Raw genomic sequence first — 18469 nt, forward strand, 5'->3', positions numbered from 1 at the left:
TGACTCGCCCAGGGTTCAAACCTGCAACCTCCCAAATCTGGGGCAGATACTCTAACCACTTAGGCCACCAGAGCAGTAAGAATGAAGTAAAGACCCATGAATCACAAATAGTGGTAGCAAATTTTTTCACAACTGTTGAATGATGCACCAAAATTTTTTAATGGGAAACCTTACCTCTGGTCACAAAAGATCTCACCTGCTAAATGAAAACAGACAACCTTTGTGTAGCAAACTAGTTTTATTAATTTTGTTAAAAAAATTCAAGTCCAGTAACAGACTGGCAACTACTACATCACACAAATAATCACAAACAATTCCTTGTTGGTTCATACAGACAAAGCTCAAAAACTGCCCTTTCAACAAGTAAATTAAATCTGTATTAAAGATCTTTATGCAATTTAATTATCAGTTCAAGATGACTTGTAATGTCACAAATATTAAACATGTTCCAATTATTCTGATTTATCTACAGAAAATTGATCCCATCTGCAAAATACATTCTCTGAATGAAACCTCATGAAATGCTTTCTCGAACGAGATCAAAGACTAATGGCAAAATCGTTTGTTATCTTAAGAATGTGTTTAAATATATCCAGCTGAAACACTCATGATATAGTCACTTAAATTGCTTGCTGGTTAGCTTATTCAGCTCTGCACTGCTAGTTCAACAAAATATTTGTGAATATTGAGCTTTGTAAAATATACCTATTACCACAGAATACACTCCAAATGACCTTTGGGGAAATATTTTTAAAGGAAAAGCAGATATGTAAACAACAAATGGTGAAATTTAAATGCACATACATCAAGACTCCTTCATACGACCTCTGATTACTTAAGGAGTCCACATGAAAATTATTCAAAATCCTAAATTACATCTTTAGGTAACTACTCAACATTGAAAGTACCTTTCCTAGGTCCCAAGCATGTTTTACTAGAATAGCAACCCCTCATCTCAACTTTTGTTTCAATACAAATTTTGGCCGCTCATCCACACCGATTCAAGATTTTAGAGATTTTAAAGTGCCCCCCCATCCCCTTCGAGTCTCGTGTACGTTTTAATAGAACAGCCCTGAGGATTTTTTTAGGATGGATTTCTCAAACTATAGTAATAGTTGCATGATACACGGTGGATATTTCTATCTGGTCTCTAAAACCCTCAATATAGTGCTTCATATAAAAATTGATTACATTTCACTGTTATTTATCATGCAGGATGAAAGGAGATGATCAAACAATTGGGAGCCACAGCTGTGCCAATCAGCAGATCACTGATAATCTGATCGAGGACACTGAACTAAAATCCTCATCAATTAATTCAGCTAAATGATTGTGCAGTAAATCTGCATTTACTTGTTTGAAGTCTTATCAGATTAAAGCTGTACATAAAATTTTCTTCACATTCAATTGATTACAATATATTTCATTGTTATTTATGATACAGGATGCAAGAAGATGGATCAAACAATTGGGAGCCACAGCTGCACCAATCAGCAGATCCTTGATTATCTGATCGAGGACGTCTGCAAACTAAAATTGGTTCAAGACTCGATTTTATTTTTGCAAGAAATTAAAGACACTGTAGATGTAAAGACATAAAGACAGACAAATGGAGACCAATTTAAAAAACCCGTGTCTTCTAAACAAAATGTTTAAGACATTAGTGAGAAAACTTCACTATTCAAAACAAAGTTGACGAGAGGGGAGAACCTTAAGAAAAACGGTTCAGGTTTCCGATAAAGACAGGATTCTGGCTACAAGAGCTTGATAATTTCTTAAAAGATACAAGAAAAGAACAATGCCTGGACTAGTACTACTGTCCACCAACATCCAATATCACTTGCCATTGTGACTACATTTTAAAACATCACATTAAATGTGCCACTTTGAAATACCTAATACAAAGATTAGCAAAGTTAATGATCTAGCTATGTCAAATTCCACAGACTGTAATGTTAGCAAATTTTTACATAAAGTAAAAACCAAAAACTGAATTGGACAGTTTATATCAAGCTGGACATCTATCTTTGATATAAGGTCTGCAGAGTTCAAATTGTTTCCTCTGCATTAACTTTTAGAGAAAACTTGTGTGGGTCACTGAAAATATGGTACTTAGTTCGTCTTAAATCTCCAGTTTTTATATTTGTTCCAGTGGCATGTTCAGGAGGGCATTATCCTGACACTCAACAAAATGAACCATTTTTAACCAATAAAAACCAAAACAATTTCATTTTCTCCATCTTTATGTTCCCTCACAAACAATGGTTCCTTTGCTGACAAATGATGTAATGCTCAAGTATCTACCATTTAAAGAGGACCCATGTTCAGAATATACGCTCTTCCATACCTGCTATAATACACTGTCGTCAAATAGCCAACCTTTTGAGAAATCTTGAAAAGGGAAAAACTAACAGAAGAGATCAATTTTTACCACCACAATATACATCTGTATAAACAGTCCTGCTTTGAGCCCAAGTGAAACTATTATGGCAATAAAAGGACAGGCAGTCAGATTTCAGATTATTTACCTGTTTGAAAATAGCACGCTGTTACATCCTTTGACAACAGCTGTGTGCTAGTCCATTAATCAGATTTACTTAAGTGAAGTTCAGTAAACCAAAGAGATGGGTGTCCAAGAAGAAAATTTATTATTATTATTATTAATGCCTTCAATGAGAATGTTTCAGCCATCTTTATTCAAGATAATTGGCAATTTACGTGATCAGTGGCAACAGTTCTTCAAACTTGATTTCATTCCGTATATAAAATACAAAACAATTCTTTCAGTAGTTAGAACAGTGTGCAAATGTTATTCATTTTTAAGGCAAAATGTTGAATACAGCTGTAATTTAGGTAAGAATAAGCATTCTGTGAGCAGAGCGAAATTTCACGAGTTTCCTGGATGGAGTTAGACTTTGTGAAACATATCAGCAAGGGGTGCATTTTATTTTTTGCACACACTACAAACACCAAATCAACATTAGTCACTCTTGGGTACATAATATCCATCAACATTTCAACACCACCCAGCACGTTCGACACTTCCTCGACTACATCTAATTAAGAAAATACTGTGCAGTTCAAATGATTTTAAAGACAAACTGTTGATACATTTTTAATTTATTTACTGTATGGTTGTGATTCTGCGAGTGGATATGCATGTGCATGTATTAGACAATGCCAAGCCTAGGAATTATTGCTTGTTTGCAATTGTATTAAATGTTTCAAAAACCTGTTGTTTTCTTTTTGATGAGATCTGAACTTCCAGACATTTTCAAAAGGCTTTCATGAAAAAATAACTTGTTCCAAATTCAACATCTTTTTTTGGGTCAAGCACACTGACCACTTTGAGATTTCAAAAGATGCTTCTGGAGTCCCAAACTCCACCCTACCCCCACACAGTCTGGGAATACAGCAGGTATGTTCTTCCCATATGTATAACCAACATTCTTTTCTACCTAGAGTAAGAAAATTACAAAGTGACCAATTGTATTTATTATTGTATGATGCACACTCAACAGTAAAAATCCAATAGAAGTGTGTAGATCACGACCTGCAGTAAACAGTTTAAATCCCAATAATAGTGTGTAGAGCCTTACCAACCAGCACATGTGCAACGGCACATAACATAGGAATGGAAAAATCCTACAGTGCTTGATTTAACTAGAATGGAAATTTCAATTAAACTGTGCAGATCTGGACATTTCCTTCATAATTTGGATTATATTTGCTAAGCAAAAGCTTCAGCTTGTCCCAGGCTGCCAAAAAAAAGGATTTTTCACAGCAACACTGGATCAATGCCATTCAACATTATGTGGACATCATACGCATGTGAATACATTTAATGAAGCAATCACAGCCAAGGAAAACATTTCCTACAAAGACATCCCTCATGGACAAGGAGAAAATAATAGGGCTATTGTAGCTGAAACACTTTCTTTCTTGTGCACTCTTTATTTCACATAGCTTTCATAAACCTAATCAATCACAATATAATAATCCACAGCAAACAAAAATGAACATAATTTGACTATGAACTCTTGATATATTTCTCTATATTCAATCTTGTAAAATTTATCTAAATATACGAAAATAAAATCTATATAACAAACCAAGTATTTCTACAACTACTGGATGAAAACCATGCAATTTTCAATAGCCTAATCTGTTTAAATGCAATATATACAAGTTGCATGCAATATCATTATTTAACAAGTGCAAAAACAAATATAAATGAAAATATACTGACTGATATTTTCTAACAAATGATGAGAATGGAATGCACTATTAATACAAGATTAATTGATAAACCTGGGACATTGACTTGTACATGTCATGAGAGGAAGGTATTTGGATTCAACTCCCAATATGGCCATGCACTGATTATAACCATGACCTCTTGTACCCACCTATCACCAAAATGACCCAGTTAATGATGGGTGACCAAGGATATTTGTGTGTAATTAAGACAACAACAAATCTGTAAAGCTCAGAAAATGATGCAGAAATAGGCAAGATATATAGTCATCAAATGGTTGAACACTATCAATGTTTATTATAAATACTATCAGCATTTAGGAGGTCCCAAATTCCACTACTGTACTAGTTGCACATATTTTCTCTCTTGACATCTACATGCAAGAAGGCTGACTCAATTAACCTAACTATTCATGGTTTCAAAGCTGTGCATGACAATGTGAATGTATGTCACTTATTACTGAGGATAATTAAAGGACACTAAAATGCATGATTTTCAGTGCCAAAATCTAGTGAGTAGCTATCTGACATGCACCTCCATATTTGCATTATCAAATTTTAAAATTATGGTCTTATTTCAAAGTTTTTAGTCATCCTAATACTTCTTGTCATCTCCGAGTTTAGATGTTAAACTAAATGGATCATATTGTAATTGAGAGTGGACATGTCTAAGGTTTGACAATTTAACACGAGACCCAAAAGCTACAAAAATACTAATTACAAATCTGCCAATCCTAACAAGACATCACAGGAAGGCAATCTATATTTTCTAGAAGTTAGACCAATTTTCAGTAAGGTTTAATGAAATTAATATGTACTGCTATTATGACTTGGAATACATATTTGAAAACTTCAAAAGTGTACAGTGAAGAAAAATGTATGTTCAACTAAAAAGTGTATACAGTACAATTTGAACCTTAATGACCTTGAGCAGTTTCAAACACTGCAATTCCAAACCACATGGAAAACAGTAGCTTCTTGTCAGATATCTTGACATCATATTGTGGTTTTTTTTTTTTACAATTGCTGGTGGTGATGGCAATCATCTAAAACCCAAATCGAAATGACAATGTCCAATAAACATAACTGTTGCCTTCTTTGTGGTTTTTCCTTCAATAATTTGTACAATCTTTTTTCGTACTTCTATACCGAATGGTTGAACTGTACAAGGGGCTAACTATCCCTTTCACCTTCAACTTGTTTTTGACTGTTGGACATTTGAAGAAAATGCTGTAAGCAAAATATTGACAATACAGGCCCTCTACATGAAAAACGTGGGCAGATTCAAGAATCTGAGGTACCCCTGTAATGTTAGTCTGTGAAAATCTGAATCTCAATCAAACCCATTTTAGTCAATATACCAAATCTGAAATATTTTTAGTTATTTTTCAACATTTCCGTAATTTATGGGTCATTTCAGCAAGATGCAATTAAGTTGGTGGGTTAGTAATTACTTCACAAGACACTTACAGAGATGTTTTACTATAAAAATGATGTCCCAGCACTAACACGTTAGAGTTGCAAATCTTAAGTATAAATTACCACACATCTGACTAATTCTAGGCCCATCTATATCAGCAAATGCAACGTTACCCGAAATGATTTCATTGTAGGTTCTGCACCATTTCATTACAAACACATACAATCAAAAAATATTTCAATATGTACACAAGTCAGACAAACCAACCAATTTGGTCTCTTCACAATATTAAAAACAAACCTTAACACTTTATTTCCAATCACACTGTTGGACACCCATAATAAAGTGATGTAACAGTTTTAATTATGGTTCTTAAACATCAGTATTTTAAATGGATTCGAAGATGCTCTTTCTTTTGTATTTGTAAGACACATTAATTGACAAATTAATACTTGAAAGTAACACAGAATTATGCAATAAAATGAGAATTTATTTTATCCTAAAGCATAGAAAAAGGTCTTTTATATTCTTGATGTGACCTGTTGAGCTGTAGGAAATAACCTAAACGAATTTCAAGGAAATAAATTAGTCATCTGCCACAAAGCAATACGTCATTGCAAATTCATCTTTACATAATTATCTAACAAAGCCCTATACTGAATAAGCTGTTGCAGGACTGCATAGCTCAACTATTCCAAATGGCTTAAAACAGACCAAACTGTTAAGATCAGAAATATCCGGCAGCCATTATTACCAATACTGTCTGTGGAATACAACTAGCTTCCTTGCAATCTTCATTATAGTGTACATTCCCCAAACTAATATCTACTATATATATATATATATATATATATATATATATATATATATATATATATATATATATATATATATAACAGATAGGCAAATGTATCAATACAGACAGAAGAGTAATCTGACAACTCTAGGGCTAATAGTTAAAAAGAAAAGACCAAACTCATTCAAAATAAAAACCAGGTAATGGTTCCCTATTTGTATGATGGCCTCTAAAAATTCCAGATATTTCATGTATACAATTTAATTACCACAGGAATCAACACTGCCAAGAAGTACAACATGAAAAAATTAATCACATCTCTTTTTTTTAAATTTAAACTGACCCATACACTATTCTCTATGCATGGTATCAAATGAATCCATCTGAACATTACTTCAACCAATAATAAATATAAGTTTAAATGTGATGACTACGAGACCAACAGTTGTTAAGACATTGTAAACAAAACTTTCAAATGTGCAAAGCAGGTAAGAAAAAAAAACAAAAATATGGTAGTGTACTACTTCTCCCAAAACTCCATGACCATGTGATGAGGAGTCTCAAAGAAGCATAGCCAAGTATGAACTTGCCCCCAAAACTCTTTAACAGTTTCTTAGCTCATTTTAACTCTACTTAAAGGCATGGTGGATCAGTGGGTAGTATGCTGGACACACGATCAACATTCAGATCAGCCTCTGTCAACTACCATGGCATGTCCCCAACTGACAAAGCACTTTATTCCAATTACCTTGATGCTCAATAACCTACTTGTGTTGCTGTGCTGAAAAGCACCAAACCAAACCAAACAACCAACACTACCGAACACCTACCCTACCTTAGTCATGTTTCGACATATTCCCTGTAATCACTATTAATAACAGACTTGAAAAATGTACACAACATAACTAATCTGACAAACATAAAGATCATATCAGTATACATAAAAACTTGCCCCAAAACACTAAGATGTGTACTTTTTGAGACCCTAAAAGCCCACCAAGTCAAAATGTTACATGTTCTTGGGTAAAACATTGATACACTAATAATTAGCAATACTCTTACCAAAAACTACTCACCCTAAATAAAAAGTAATAGAAATACAGACAAAAGCAATAAAGCCCACAGTTTTAACCAAGGTAAGACATGGATGGTGATGCCATGGTGACTACACCTCAAGCCATCTTTATGATCCCTCTAAACAACTGGTTGTCCCCTCCTTATTCTTCGTTTAGTTATGTAAAATGTGTATAGCGATTAACAGTATGTCAACACAATACCAGCTATAAGGTGCCAATTAAAGGCAAGTTCCAAGAATGTAAATATAAAAGTTCAAGAATAAAACCATTATGAAATAACAAAACAAAAAATACAAAACAAATCAGTGAGCTTTGAACAACTAAAAAAATACAATTAGGATTTATCTTAAATTTTTAGATTAGCACAATTTAAAGCATAATCAATAAAAAAAATCAATCATTAGTTGCAGATGTTCTTCTTGTAAGAGTGCTTACACGAGAACATGTAAACTGAAGCATAAAACCCTAAGCACTTTGCATATGCGAAGAATTTATTTCCTTTGCCCTCCCCCCCATAACCAGAGTTATATCTTTTTATTTTCATCTTCAAGGATTCTAAGTACAAACATAATACAGATCTGCCACTAAAATCTACATTAGCAAAAATCCAGACCACATACCACTGAGCTTACAGATCCATCCATAATACCTGTAATATACTCACCTTCAAGTACATTCCAACTGCAAACTGAACAGATCCATATTTGCCATCACAATATGCGGGCATATCTGGGTCTGTGCAGCTTGTTATGAGTAATCAGAAAAACAATCAACACAGACCCTGATCTGCCAATGCACATGAGATGGCAGATCAGGATCTATGCCATTTCAAGTTGGACTGAATTTTGTAAGAGTGCATACAGTAGTTTGAGACACAACAAGAATCAGCACTCGATTGTCTTTATACCAGTAATCCATTATTTGAAATTTATTTAAAGTTTGTGGATTATAAACAAGTTTCTTCACAGAGGGAGGCAAAAAATCAGAGTGAAGAACCCAGATGCATATGCAAGGTGACTAGAGGGTTTTATTATTGTGGAGAATAATTTTGATTTTTTTAACACTTACTCAGTGCTGAAAGAACCTTGACACAACCAATCAAAATATGAAAAATATTTTGTTACAGATGCCAACACAAAATATCTGATTAACAGTTAACAAAAATACATATTTTTAACTGGTTTCTCTTTTAAAAAGTAAGTGCACCTGTTATGTTAGAGAACATAAATGTGAAAAACACTATTCAATTCTCTGATCCATTTATACACAGAGTGAAGCCCCACTCTAATGCACTTCACTGCAAGATAAAATTGGATATAGTATGGTCATGTCAGGAATAGCATGTTTTGGGCTATTTTTGTCTTAGCTGTCCCTTATTCACTGACACTACTCAAAACATCAGCCAAGGTGAAAAGCATAAAAATAATTGAGTTAAGTTTCAAAAACCTACAGCATACACCTCACAATGTTTTTACAAAGCAAGGCCCTGTTTTTAATCAAGTACCCCAATTGTTATATAAACTGGCAGGTAGAAACATTATTTACTGTGTTCTTCTGGTGTTTTTTTTTAAAAACCATACACAACCCCACTTCCATCCCAACTTGAACAGGCATTCAATAATATTTTTGTGTCTTTCTCTCTATACCACAATTCGGTACAAAATGTAATCAACATTTATGGATTCGAACTATTGCATTATAGTGGGCGGTCCCCTTTAATTATGAAAACTTTTACATTAATGAAGTAAAAGTATTATATCCAGTACAGTGGCTACAAAATCTGACAGCTTTTAATCTGTGTACAGAGCTATGGCTTGAATCAGGTCCCTGTATTCCTCCTGCTCTTTGATATATCTGCACAATCAAAAAATTTCCATCTTCCTGTATTGAACACAACATTTTCTCGATTTCACAAGACAATTCATCTACATAAATATACTTAAGTGTTCACAGTGAAGAATAAGAGCTTTTAAGAATACAAAACCAAGAAATTCTCCAGCAAAAATTAGCTCTGTGACAGTTCCACTGAGAGATTGTTGCTGAGAAGCCATCTTTATGATCCCTCTAAATGACTAGTTGTCCCCTCTTTAAACACTAAACTGTCATATTTAAGTTTACTGTTGATGGCAACATTAACACCCATCAGCAACGGAAACCTCAGTGGGTCCATTATGATCAAGCCCTCCATTCAGCATCACCAATTCCTTGTCAGGTGAAATTTCTATCTCATTCTTCACTGGTGAAAGTTGTTTCTCCTTTACCATCTCTCCATCCACTAACAGGGACTCTTCCTTTGTTTCCACAGACTCTTCTGATGTAGAGCCTTTAGTGCCAGCTGCTGGTTTTTTTGCCATCTCCTGCTTGATTTTCTCGATTTCCTCAGGACTGAATTAGAAATAATAATAATAATAATAATAATAAAGGGAATATACTTCATATACCTTTTTCATAGGTTCTTTCAGTGTATAAATACTTGGAAACAACCGAGGCCATTTCTAAGGCAGACTCAGATGCAATAATTATCTATAAATATATGAGGAAAGGTTCTTCCTAGCCTTGATAGGCAAATGAACAAATATTGATATTTTATTTTGCTAGAGATGATGATGGTAAATGCCACATTAAAATTATGATTTCATATTACTGATTTCGAGTTTTGGGGTCTCCATACAGAAGAGATACAAAATGGCATGGAGAACAGGAAAAATATTGCCGAACCAGTAACTGTAATAAGTTGTACAAAACTTTGGGTCACTGAAAATTATATCCAAAAGGCAAGTGACCTTTAAATAGAAAATGTGTTTTAATTCCTTTGTGTTCCCTTTTTGCAGTTTCAACTTAATAAATTAACTGTGATCCTAATGGATTTACTTTGCCATTCTATACTTTGTAATCAGTACCTTATGTGAACAAAAACAATTCCATTTATAACATTGAGAGTCTCTAGTACACTGTTCAAGGAAGGAGTCTGGATCTGCAAGTATATGAAATTCATAAAAACATTAGACATTGTATCACATAATTACCACAGATATAGAAAAGTCAGATTTATTTGGGCTAGACATTGTTTTTAAACAGGAGCCAACTTGCGATGCTCAAGAAATGAGCAACAGGCAATTTGCAATTTCAGACAGTGAGGAACATTTTCAGTGTATTTGTCAATTCCAAACTATTTTAAATTTAGAGTGCCAAAGAAGCGATGCTAAAAAAAAAGGTCCAGTAATTAAAACTGCTTTGTGAAATCATCAGTTTCATTTAAAACCTGATGACTACCAAATTTATCAACACTAAAATGTGAAATAAATGGCATAAAACAAAGAAAAGAAAACTACTTCCACTATCACAACTAAATATCACCTAAGCATATGTGTCAAGAGATAAAATCACGACACGGGGAAAAGGAAAAGGCATAGCAGTACATGTTAATACAGGTCAACTCCCATGTACTGTGTATAATAATCCACACAAGCTTACCTGAAGTGGTGGGAAAGCTATGTTTTTGTTTTCTCCTTTGACAATCTCATTCATTTTCTTCTGGAAGACAACAGCTTGTTTGGTCAGGTGTTTCAGACACTCTGAACTCTCCTTTGTCCGATCATGTTCATCTCCAAGCTAGAAATAAACAACAGTACATAAATATGCTATTGTATGATTACAAACAAAATAGAAATAATTTGTCTTTTAGCACCTCAAATCTGGCACACCCGGGACAAATGTTTTTAATACATTTCTCAACAGTTGAGACAAAAATACACTTTATGTATCTAGCAACTGGTTCTGTTAATTGTTAGAAAGCATATCAATTTTTTCTGTCCAGTAAAAACTATCCAGCAGCATTCTAGTATTCTTGATTTATTATATTTATAAACAGAAATTCATAAGCATAGATGCAAATGTTACAGTCTGCAATGAAAGGGTTCCAGAAAACTAAACCAAACCTTTTTCCTATCAACAATCATAATTTTGCACCAGCTTGCTTAAAGGATGGTAGGTCTACCTCTCAGTTTCACTCTTGGCATTCTAAATATTTGCATATTTTTTTCAATTCTCTTTTGCAGCAATGATAGAAAATTCACGTTTACAAAAGATGATACTGGTAATTATTTATGCTGATGCACAAAACTGAGGAATATATCCGAAATTATTGATCAATCTGAAATGAGCAACACTAACAGTATGCTTATATTATGAGAATATAAATCTTTGTTGGTTTGACTTCTTTTAAAGACATTATCAACTGGTATTGGTTAATAATGCTATTTGTGGCCATGTTAACTTAAAAAGATGTATTCAACTGAGACCAGAACTGTTAGTACATTTCAAAAGGGCTGCTCACTAGAATTTGCTCTACATGGCCTGAAACAGAGGAACTTCTGCTGTGAAACCATATTAAAATAAGATGGATATTTAGGGACCATGACAAGTGTAAATGATGTGGAACCCTTGAAATCTATTACCTTCAAGGACTTGTTCCTCAGGCATGAGAAAACAAAATAGCAGAATTCCTTCAAAGTGTCAGAATTCCCCAATATGTTTCCCAATTAAACAAAAATCACTAATCAGGAGTAAAAATCCCTGAAATCAGCGAAATCTCTCAAGATTCTCAAGCCTGGGATCAGCTGTACAGATTTAAAATTAATGGCAAAAGGACAATTCCACAAAAATTGGACCAGAAAAGATAAAACCATCAAAAGGTGCATCTAGGTCTATAGGCAATTCACACATCAAACAGTATACAGGCATGTGTAAAGGTTGCAGAGTTCTGATGGTTACAGTTAGTGTAAACGGAAAGACAGACAGGAAAAGAGACAGATGAATGACAAGGTGATTACTATCAGGATTCTGCATGCCAAACAGTACCCTAATATATATATATATATATATATATATATATATATATATATATATATATATATATATATATATATATATATATAGATAGATATACATATCTCCAACAAAAGAAACAGTGTATATATTGGTATACTATGTAGGATGTGTCAAGCACAAGTATTGCTTCTGGGTCTGTGCTCCTTATCTAAAAAAGAATCAAGAATTTCAACTTCTGGATTCACAAAAATGGTAATGTCCAGTTATTGATGTAGCAATAAAGTTCAAGTGGAAAAATACCAGCTGCTTGTAAATCTGGTATGCCTCTTTTTCACTCTGTAGAGCAGCTCGAAAATCTCCTCGGCAGGAATGTGTTCTTGCAACCAAGTGGTAGTTCATTGCAACTTTCAGACTTTTAGCACCATAGAATCTAAGGAAACAAATTGAAGAATTAACAAAATATTGTGTTCCTCTACCTTAACTTCAAACATGTATTAAAAAAACAAAATGGCAATATGCTAAAATATAGCTTCTTTTTACTAAATAAGACCTGACCAAAGTTTGTGGAAACAAACTATTTTAAGTGGCCATTTCAAACAGCGAGTCAAACTGCAAAGTAAGCTGCTCTGATAATATGATGGACTAATCAATAATTAAATAATTAATATGTGGGAACAAAACAGATTAAATATGGTATAAAAAATTTGACCTAGTGTACACTTTAATGGTAGAATATAAATTCATTATTTAGCTGCAAAAATAAGTTTTGTTCCTTCACTCTCTATACAACTGTGGACAACATTTGAATTAAAAAAGGTTTCTCATTTTTTTTTATAACTAATAATCATTAGTAATATTATACCTTGTGTTCAACTGAAGAGCATGCTCCAAGAACCTCAGAGACAATTCATACTCTTCTTCAGCATGCAAGATCAAACCAATATTACTCTGAAATAAAACAATAATCAGATATTACAAAATTATAAAAAAAGAAACTTTAAAAATTTTCAGGGAATAATGTTTTTCTTGAAACAGACAATATAGAGCATAAATAAAAAAATATTTTCATTTTATAGTGTAACATGAATTATATTTAAAGAACTTCGCATATTTCTCACATTTTTCCCAACTCCAGCGAGGCCAGACTTGTCACAAATGAACCAAAACTGTAAACTGTATTTCATGAGCTCTTGTTTACAAAACAAGTATTCAGTATTTTATGCATTAAGATAGAAAAGTGCAACTGCAGCTGCCGTAAAAAAAATTATAGGACCTACCTGAAAACATGATTCCTAATAAATATCCCAAACCCCTCTCATACAAAACAATGTTTGAACCCTTGACACATATTGAGAAACACTGGGGAAAAGAACTTTCAAAAGTAATGCGTATGTAGTTAACAAGCAAACATGAACTGCAAATTAACCCCTGGATGCAATAATGAAGCAACAATCATGTGCACATCTACTTTTATACCATATAATATCCTGTAAATCAACAAGTCACCATCAAAGCCATTCACTGACTAGTTGAGTGCATCCCAACTCAAACTTTTATTTCTTTCTCTGTTTAATCCTTTAACTGTAAAGAATGTGGCCTTCACATCCATTCACTGAACAGATTAGTGCATCCAATCTCAAACATTTATTGCTTTTCGTTTAATCCTGTATGCTTCAACCATTCCACAAAGACCTGTCAGAAATGACATTAGGGTTATTCTATACAGAAGGTTGTAGAAAGGGCTTGAAGGAAAACTCAAAACGTCATTTATAGACTAATGTTTTCATGTTGACAATAAACCTACATAGGAGAGGGGTATCACCATTGTAATATATTGTGATACAAAAGAGTAGATTGCAATACGAATTGCAATATACTGGGAAGACCTGCAGAATGTTGAAATATTAACAAGTGAACAAAAAGTCATATATTTTCTTTGAAATCTCTGTGTGAAAAGTTATTGAAAATATCCTAACATGTGGGTAAATATGAGTTATATAGGTTAGGCTCCTGCTTAATTTAATCTTCCATACCTACTAATGATTCAAATGGTGCAAGCAGATTTTCTGTCATCCCAAGGTCAGTTAAAACATGGGATCCAAATAAACCACAGTGTACAATTAAAAATAAGGTATCTCAAGCTATAGAAAATGACTGGAAATTCCAATCTTAATAAAGAAAATGGTATGTTTAAAACACTTAATACAGTTTCAAACAAAAAGAATGCCAGGTACACATAGCATTGCCATACATTACAAAATGTACACACACATAAAATCACAACAGAGATATTTGAGAAAGAAAATAGTATTAAAAAAGTGTTGTCATTAAAATCCTTTGGACTGTGGAATACAGTATTATCTTGCATCCACCAACTTGCTGCTCTCAGCAACTCTTCAGTAGAAACAAGTTTCGTTACTGTTTATCTCTGGACTCCTTTTTGAGGACTATGCCAGCGGTGTGAGAGCAGATCTAAATACCATCATTTCCACAATATTCTGGAACCAAGGCACAGACATCTGTGATGTCGTGGAAGGGAAAGCTAACTCGTTAATAAGAAACGAAGTCCTCAAATCCCATAGGTATTCAATAGGAAAATCAAGAAGTGGGGGATGCCAATCCAATCCCCTTCCCTCGACAGGTCAGCAAAAGCCTGACCCCTATCTCAACAGGGAATGGATATTACCCGGAGACAGGGGAGACAGGGTAGTTATCGACCCAATCAGTATCCCCAAAATGGGCCCAGTGACCAGTGCAGCAAAGATATGACAGATGAACCACCTCAGATCTATCCAATTTAGTCACTGTTCTTTCAGGAAGCTGCAATTTACTCCCACTGCAATAATGCTGCTCATCAATATTTGGAAGAGATGCTCCCTACTGAGATGAAGAGAAGAAGGGCCTTCCTTCTTCCATCGATGACTAAGGCGACTTGCTGCCAAGTCCCACACATCATCTAACCTTTGGTTAAAAACAAATTGGACATCGCTGCATGCACACACACATAATTTGGGATGAAATATTTGGTCTTGCCAATGTAGATGGTACAAATCAAACTACACAAATACAGAAACATCCAGTGCAGAAAAAAGGAAACAATGAATGCGCACAAGTACAAATGATTAGGCACATGTGCATAACCCTTTTATGTACCAGTCTCAAGCATGGCTACCTACATAATATGATCATTGCAAAATCTTTCACTACATTGTTGCAGTGAAAAACTAATTTCCCTTCTCTAGCAAAAATTTTAGTTTAGCTTATGAGTATCAAGTTCCAGAACATTTTATAGCAAAAAGTAATTTTCAAAGGGGTTTCAAGCATATTTTTGTTTAATTCAAATTCCTGTTGGATTCCAGGACCACCTTAAAAATCAGGATGGTGCAGGAATCCTGGATACTTAAACCAACATCAGTACTAAGAAGAACAATTTAAAGAATCACCACGTTACTGAGCAAGGCATAAAGACTTTTCACAATTACAACAAAAATGCACTCAAAAAACACTCAGTTATGCAGGGACAGGAGGGAAAGAACTTGACCAATACATCAAGGACAATGATTGACAGTGATTGACAGAAAATACATATAAAAACAAAGGGTCAATCTGCTTGAGCATGATGCCATTTAAATCAAAAGAAAAAGAATGAATATTCCATTGCTTGGTAGTCAGTCTGGGATCAGGTACTTTTTAACTCTAGGCTTCCAATTACTAACTGCAGGAGGAAATACTAGTTTGGGCTTGGGACTTCTTGTCCCAGAAAACGAAAGCAATGCAATAGTAGCAGGTATTGTACTACTGCTTTTATGTTGCTACTTTTTGACCTCCATAGCAGTAGCAAGGTCAGCCAATCAAATGCTAGATTACCTTATCAATGCAACAGAAGTTTGTCATCTGGAGGAGTAACAAACTCAGGCAATCAGATTAAAGACTATATCAGACCCATCCAAATCAAATGTAAAGATCACCTCATTAATAAGCATGGATCTTGTTCACTAATGTGAGATTTTTATGATGTAAACTCGTATTCCAAGTTTAATGGAAATTGGATCAGAAATGTGAACTCCAGAGTGGCAACAAGCAAATGTTAACAGAAGCCTGTACCATACAATAAGCTCACTTGTCCTTGCAGCTAGCAAGCTAGCACAGTTCATCAGCTCTGTAGTAAAGTACACATATTAGCATGCTCCAAACCACAATACTTTTAAAACCATACACCCTACTTCTTAATGTTCAGCATCAAATGAAAATCATGTTTGTTGACCGCAACTCCAAGTAAAACTTGCCTTCCTAACTGTTATTTTCTTTAACAGCCCTTTTTTTAATCTTGCATGTTATAATATACAAGAGTTCTCTGCCAAAATCCATTTATTTTTTTCCCTATTAATAATGAACCTAAAAGCAGTGTAGTTGTTGCTGTTCTAGGGTTTAACGCCATTTTTCAGCACAAGATAGGCTATACATGGTGGCCAGTATAACTGATGGAGGAAGAACCCTGGAAAACCCAGGGAAGAACCACCGACCCACAAGAAGCTACTGGCAGGCTTTCCCACATACCCACGCTAGCCGAGCCTTGGACTCGAACCCACGCAGACAGAGTTGAGATGGCAGTGATCCGGAACGGTGAGCACTTTAGACCACTCAGCCACTTGGGGACCCAAAAGCAGTGTAACATAGGTGATTGACCCTGAAGAAACTAAGGTAATGTTTTGGTTTACTATGGTTTTGTGCTTTAAGGCACAGAATCACAAATAAATCATTTAGTGCCGAGGCAAATGGATTAAAGTATCTTGCCCAAGGACATACCATGGTAGCTGACCCAGACTGGTCAAATAGTACTATTCAAACCCACACCCTTCCAGTCACGATGCCAGCATGCAACCACTATCACTGCAGCTCCTCTAAAACCAAAGGAATTCAAAGGTTTAGGTAGTTTAAGAGTATACTTACGTCAATAAGAGCCAGTTCTGGATGATTTTCCCCATGACAAAGAAGTGCTAAGTAACGGGTCCTGTACATGAGTCTTAGAGAACTGGACACTTGGTTGCTAGCAAAGCAGTACAAGGCTAGATGAGCCTAAAAGAAAAAGGATTTTTTACAATAAATATTACTTACAAAACAAGAGGCTGGCTATGGCCTGCATGTTGAGCCTAACCCCAAGCTATATTCTAAATCTGAAAGAATGGAATAAAATGAAATTTAAATACAAGTCAATTAGCTTTCAGCATCAAGGTTAATGCAGGATGTAAATGGATGTCTACTCTTGCCAGTGTGAAATAGCAATACTAACTTTAAACAAGGACAGGACCTGCATGACAAGCCATGCTCAAAGCATTCATATAAAACCTTTGACCCTTAAACCCATCATCAAAAGGTTAAGCAAACATGTGAATGTGTTGTCTTAGCTACATAAATACATTGAGGAGTTTAGGCAACAACAAAAAATTTAACTGAATCAATATAGCAAATTTTCCATTACTGATCTTAACCTGTTGATCTAAGGGAAGAGAATGAACGTTGCAGAGTACATTACCAATGATTCATGCAAAGTATTATAAGGATCTATCATGGAGGCTCTTAGAAATGTATGCAAATTTAAATACTTTAACCAAAACCTTAACTGCTGATGAGAGTGTGTGTGTGTGTGATTTGGATTTTTAACCTATTTTTAACAATTTTTCAGTCATATCGCTAAGATGTCTGCAGTGTGACAGTTTATAGTAATGTCTGGCACTGGGGCATCATGCCACAGACATGTAGCATGATGTCCCACCCCAGTCACATTATCCTGACACTAGGCTGAACAGTCCTAACACTAACCTCTTAATGCTAAGCACCAAGTGAGGCAGCTTGCTCTTAGTACCATTTATGTACATCTTTGGTATGACTCAGCTGGGTATAACTGCTGATCAGGACAATGATGACATTCTCAATGAAAAAATGACAATGTCTCACTTCCAACTAATATGGATTTAAATAAAATCGTAGTCAGAAAATAAAAATAGAAATAATTCAAATTTTTATCCAAAACAATTACTGCATTATTAAACTCCGGCAATTCAAAGTGCTTTTTGGTTTAAATATGCTTTC

General features: G+C 34.5%; 1 protein-coding gene across 1 annotated transcript in view; it reads right to left on the minus strand.

Moving 5' to 3' along the window:
• Positions 1–219: 219 nt before the first annotated feature.
• Positions 220–18469, minus strand: part of LOC149775369 (clustered mitochondria protein homolog) — a 110919-nt gene continuing 92669 nt past the window's right edge. Inside the window, exons 32-37 of the mRNA XM_089943970.1 lie at positions 17330–17455; positions 13242–13327; positions 12680–12809; positions 11024–11161; positions 10450–10523; positions 220–9934 (exon numbers count right to left, since the gene is read on the minus strand). Of these exons, the coding sequence (XP_089800096.1) occupies positions 9682–9934; positions 10450–10523; positions 11024–11161; positions 12680–12809; positions 13242–13327; positions 17330–17455 (807 nt within the window). The 3' untranslated portion in view covers positions 220–9681. The remainder of the gene's footprint in view (positions 9935–10449; positions 10524–11023; positions 11162–12679; positions 12810–13241; positions 13328–17329; positions 17456–18469) is intronic.

This window comes from Sinohyriopsis cumingii, chromosome 19 (genome assembly GCF_028554795.1).
Source record: "Sinohyriopsis cumingii isolate HCF-2022 chromosome 19, ASM2855479v2, whole genome shotgun sequence".
Lineage (NCBI taxonomy): Eukaryota > Metazoa > Mollusca > Bivalvia > Unionida > Unionidae > Sinohyriopsis > Sinohyriopsis cumingii.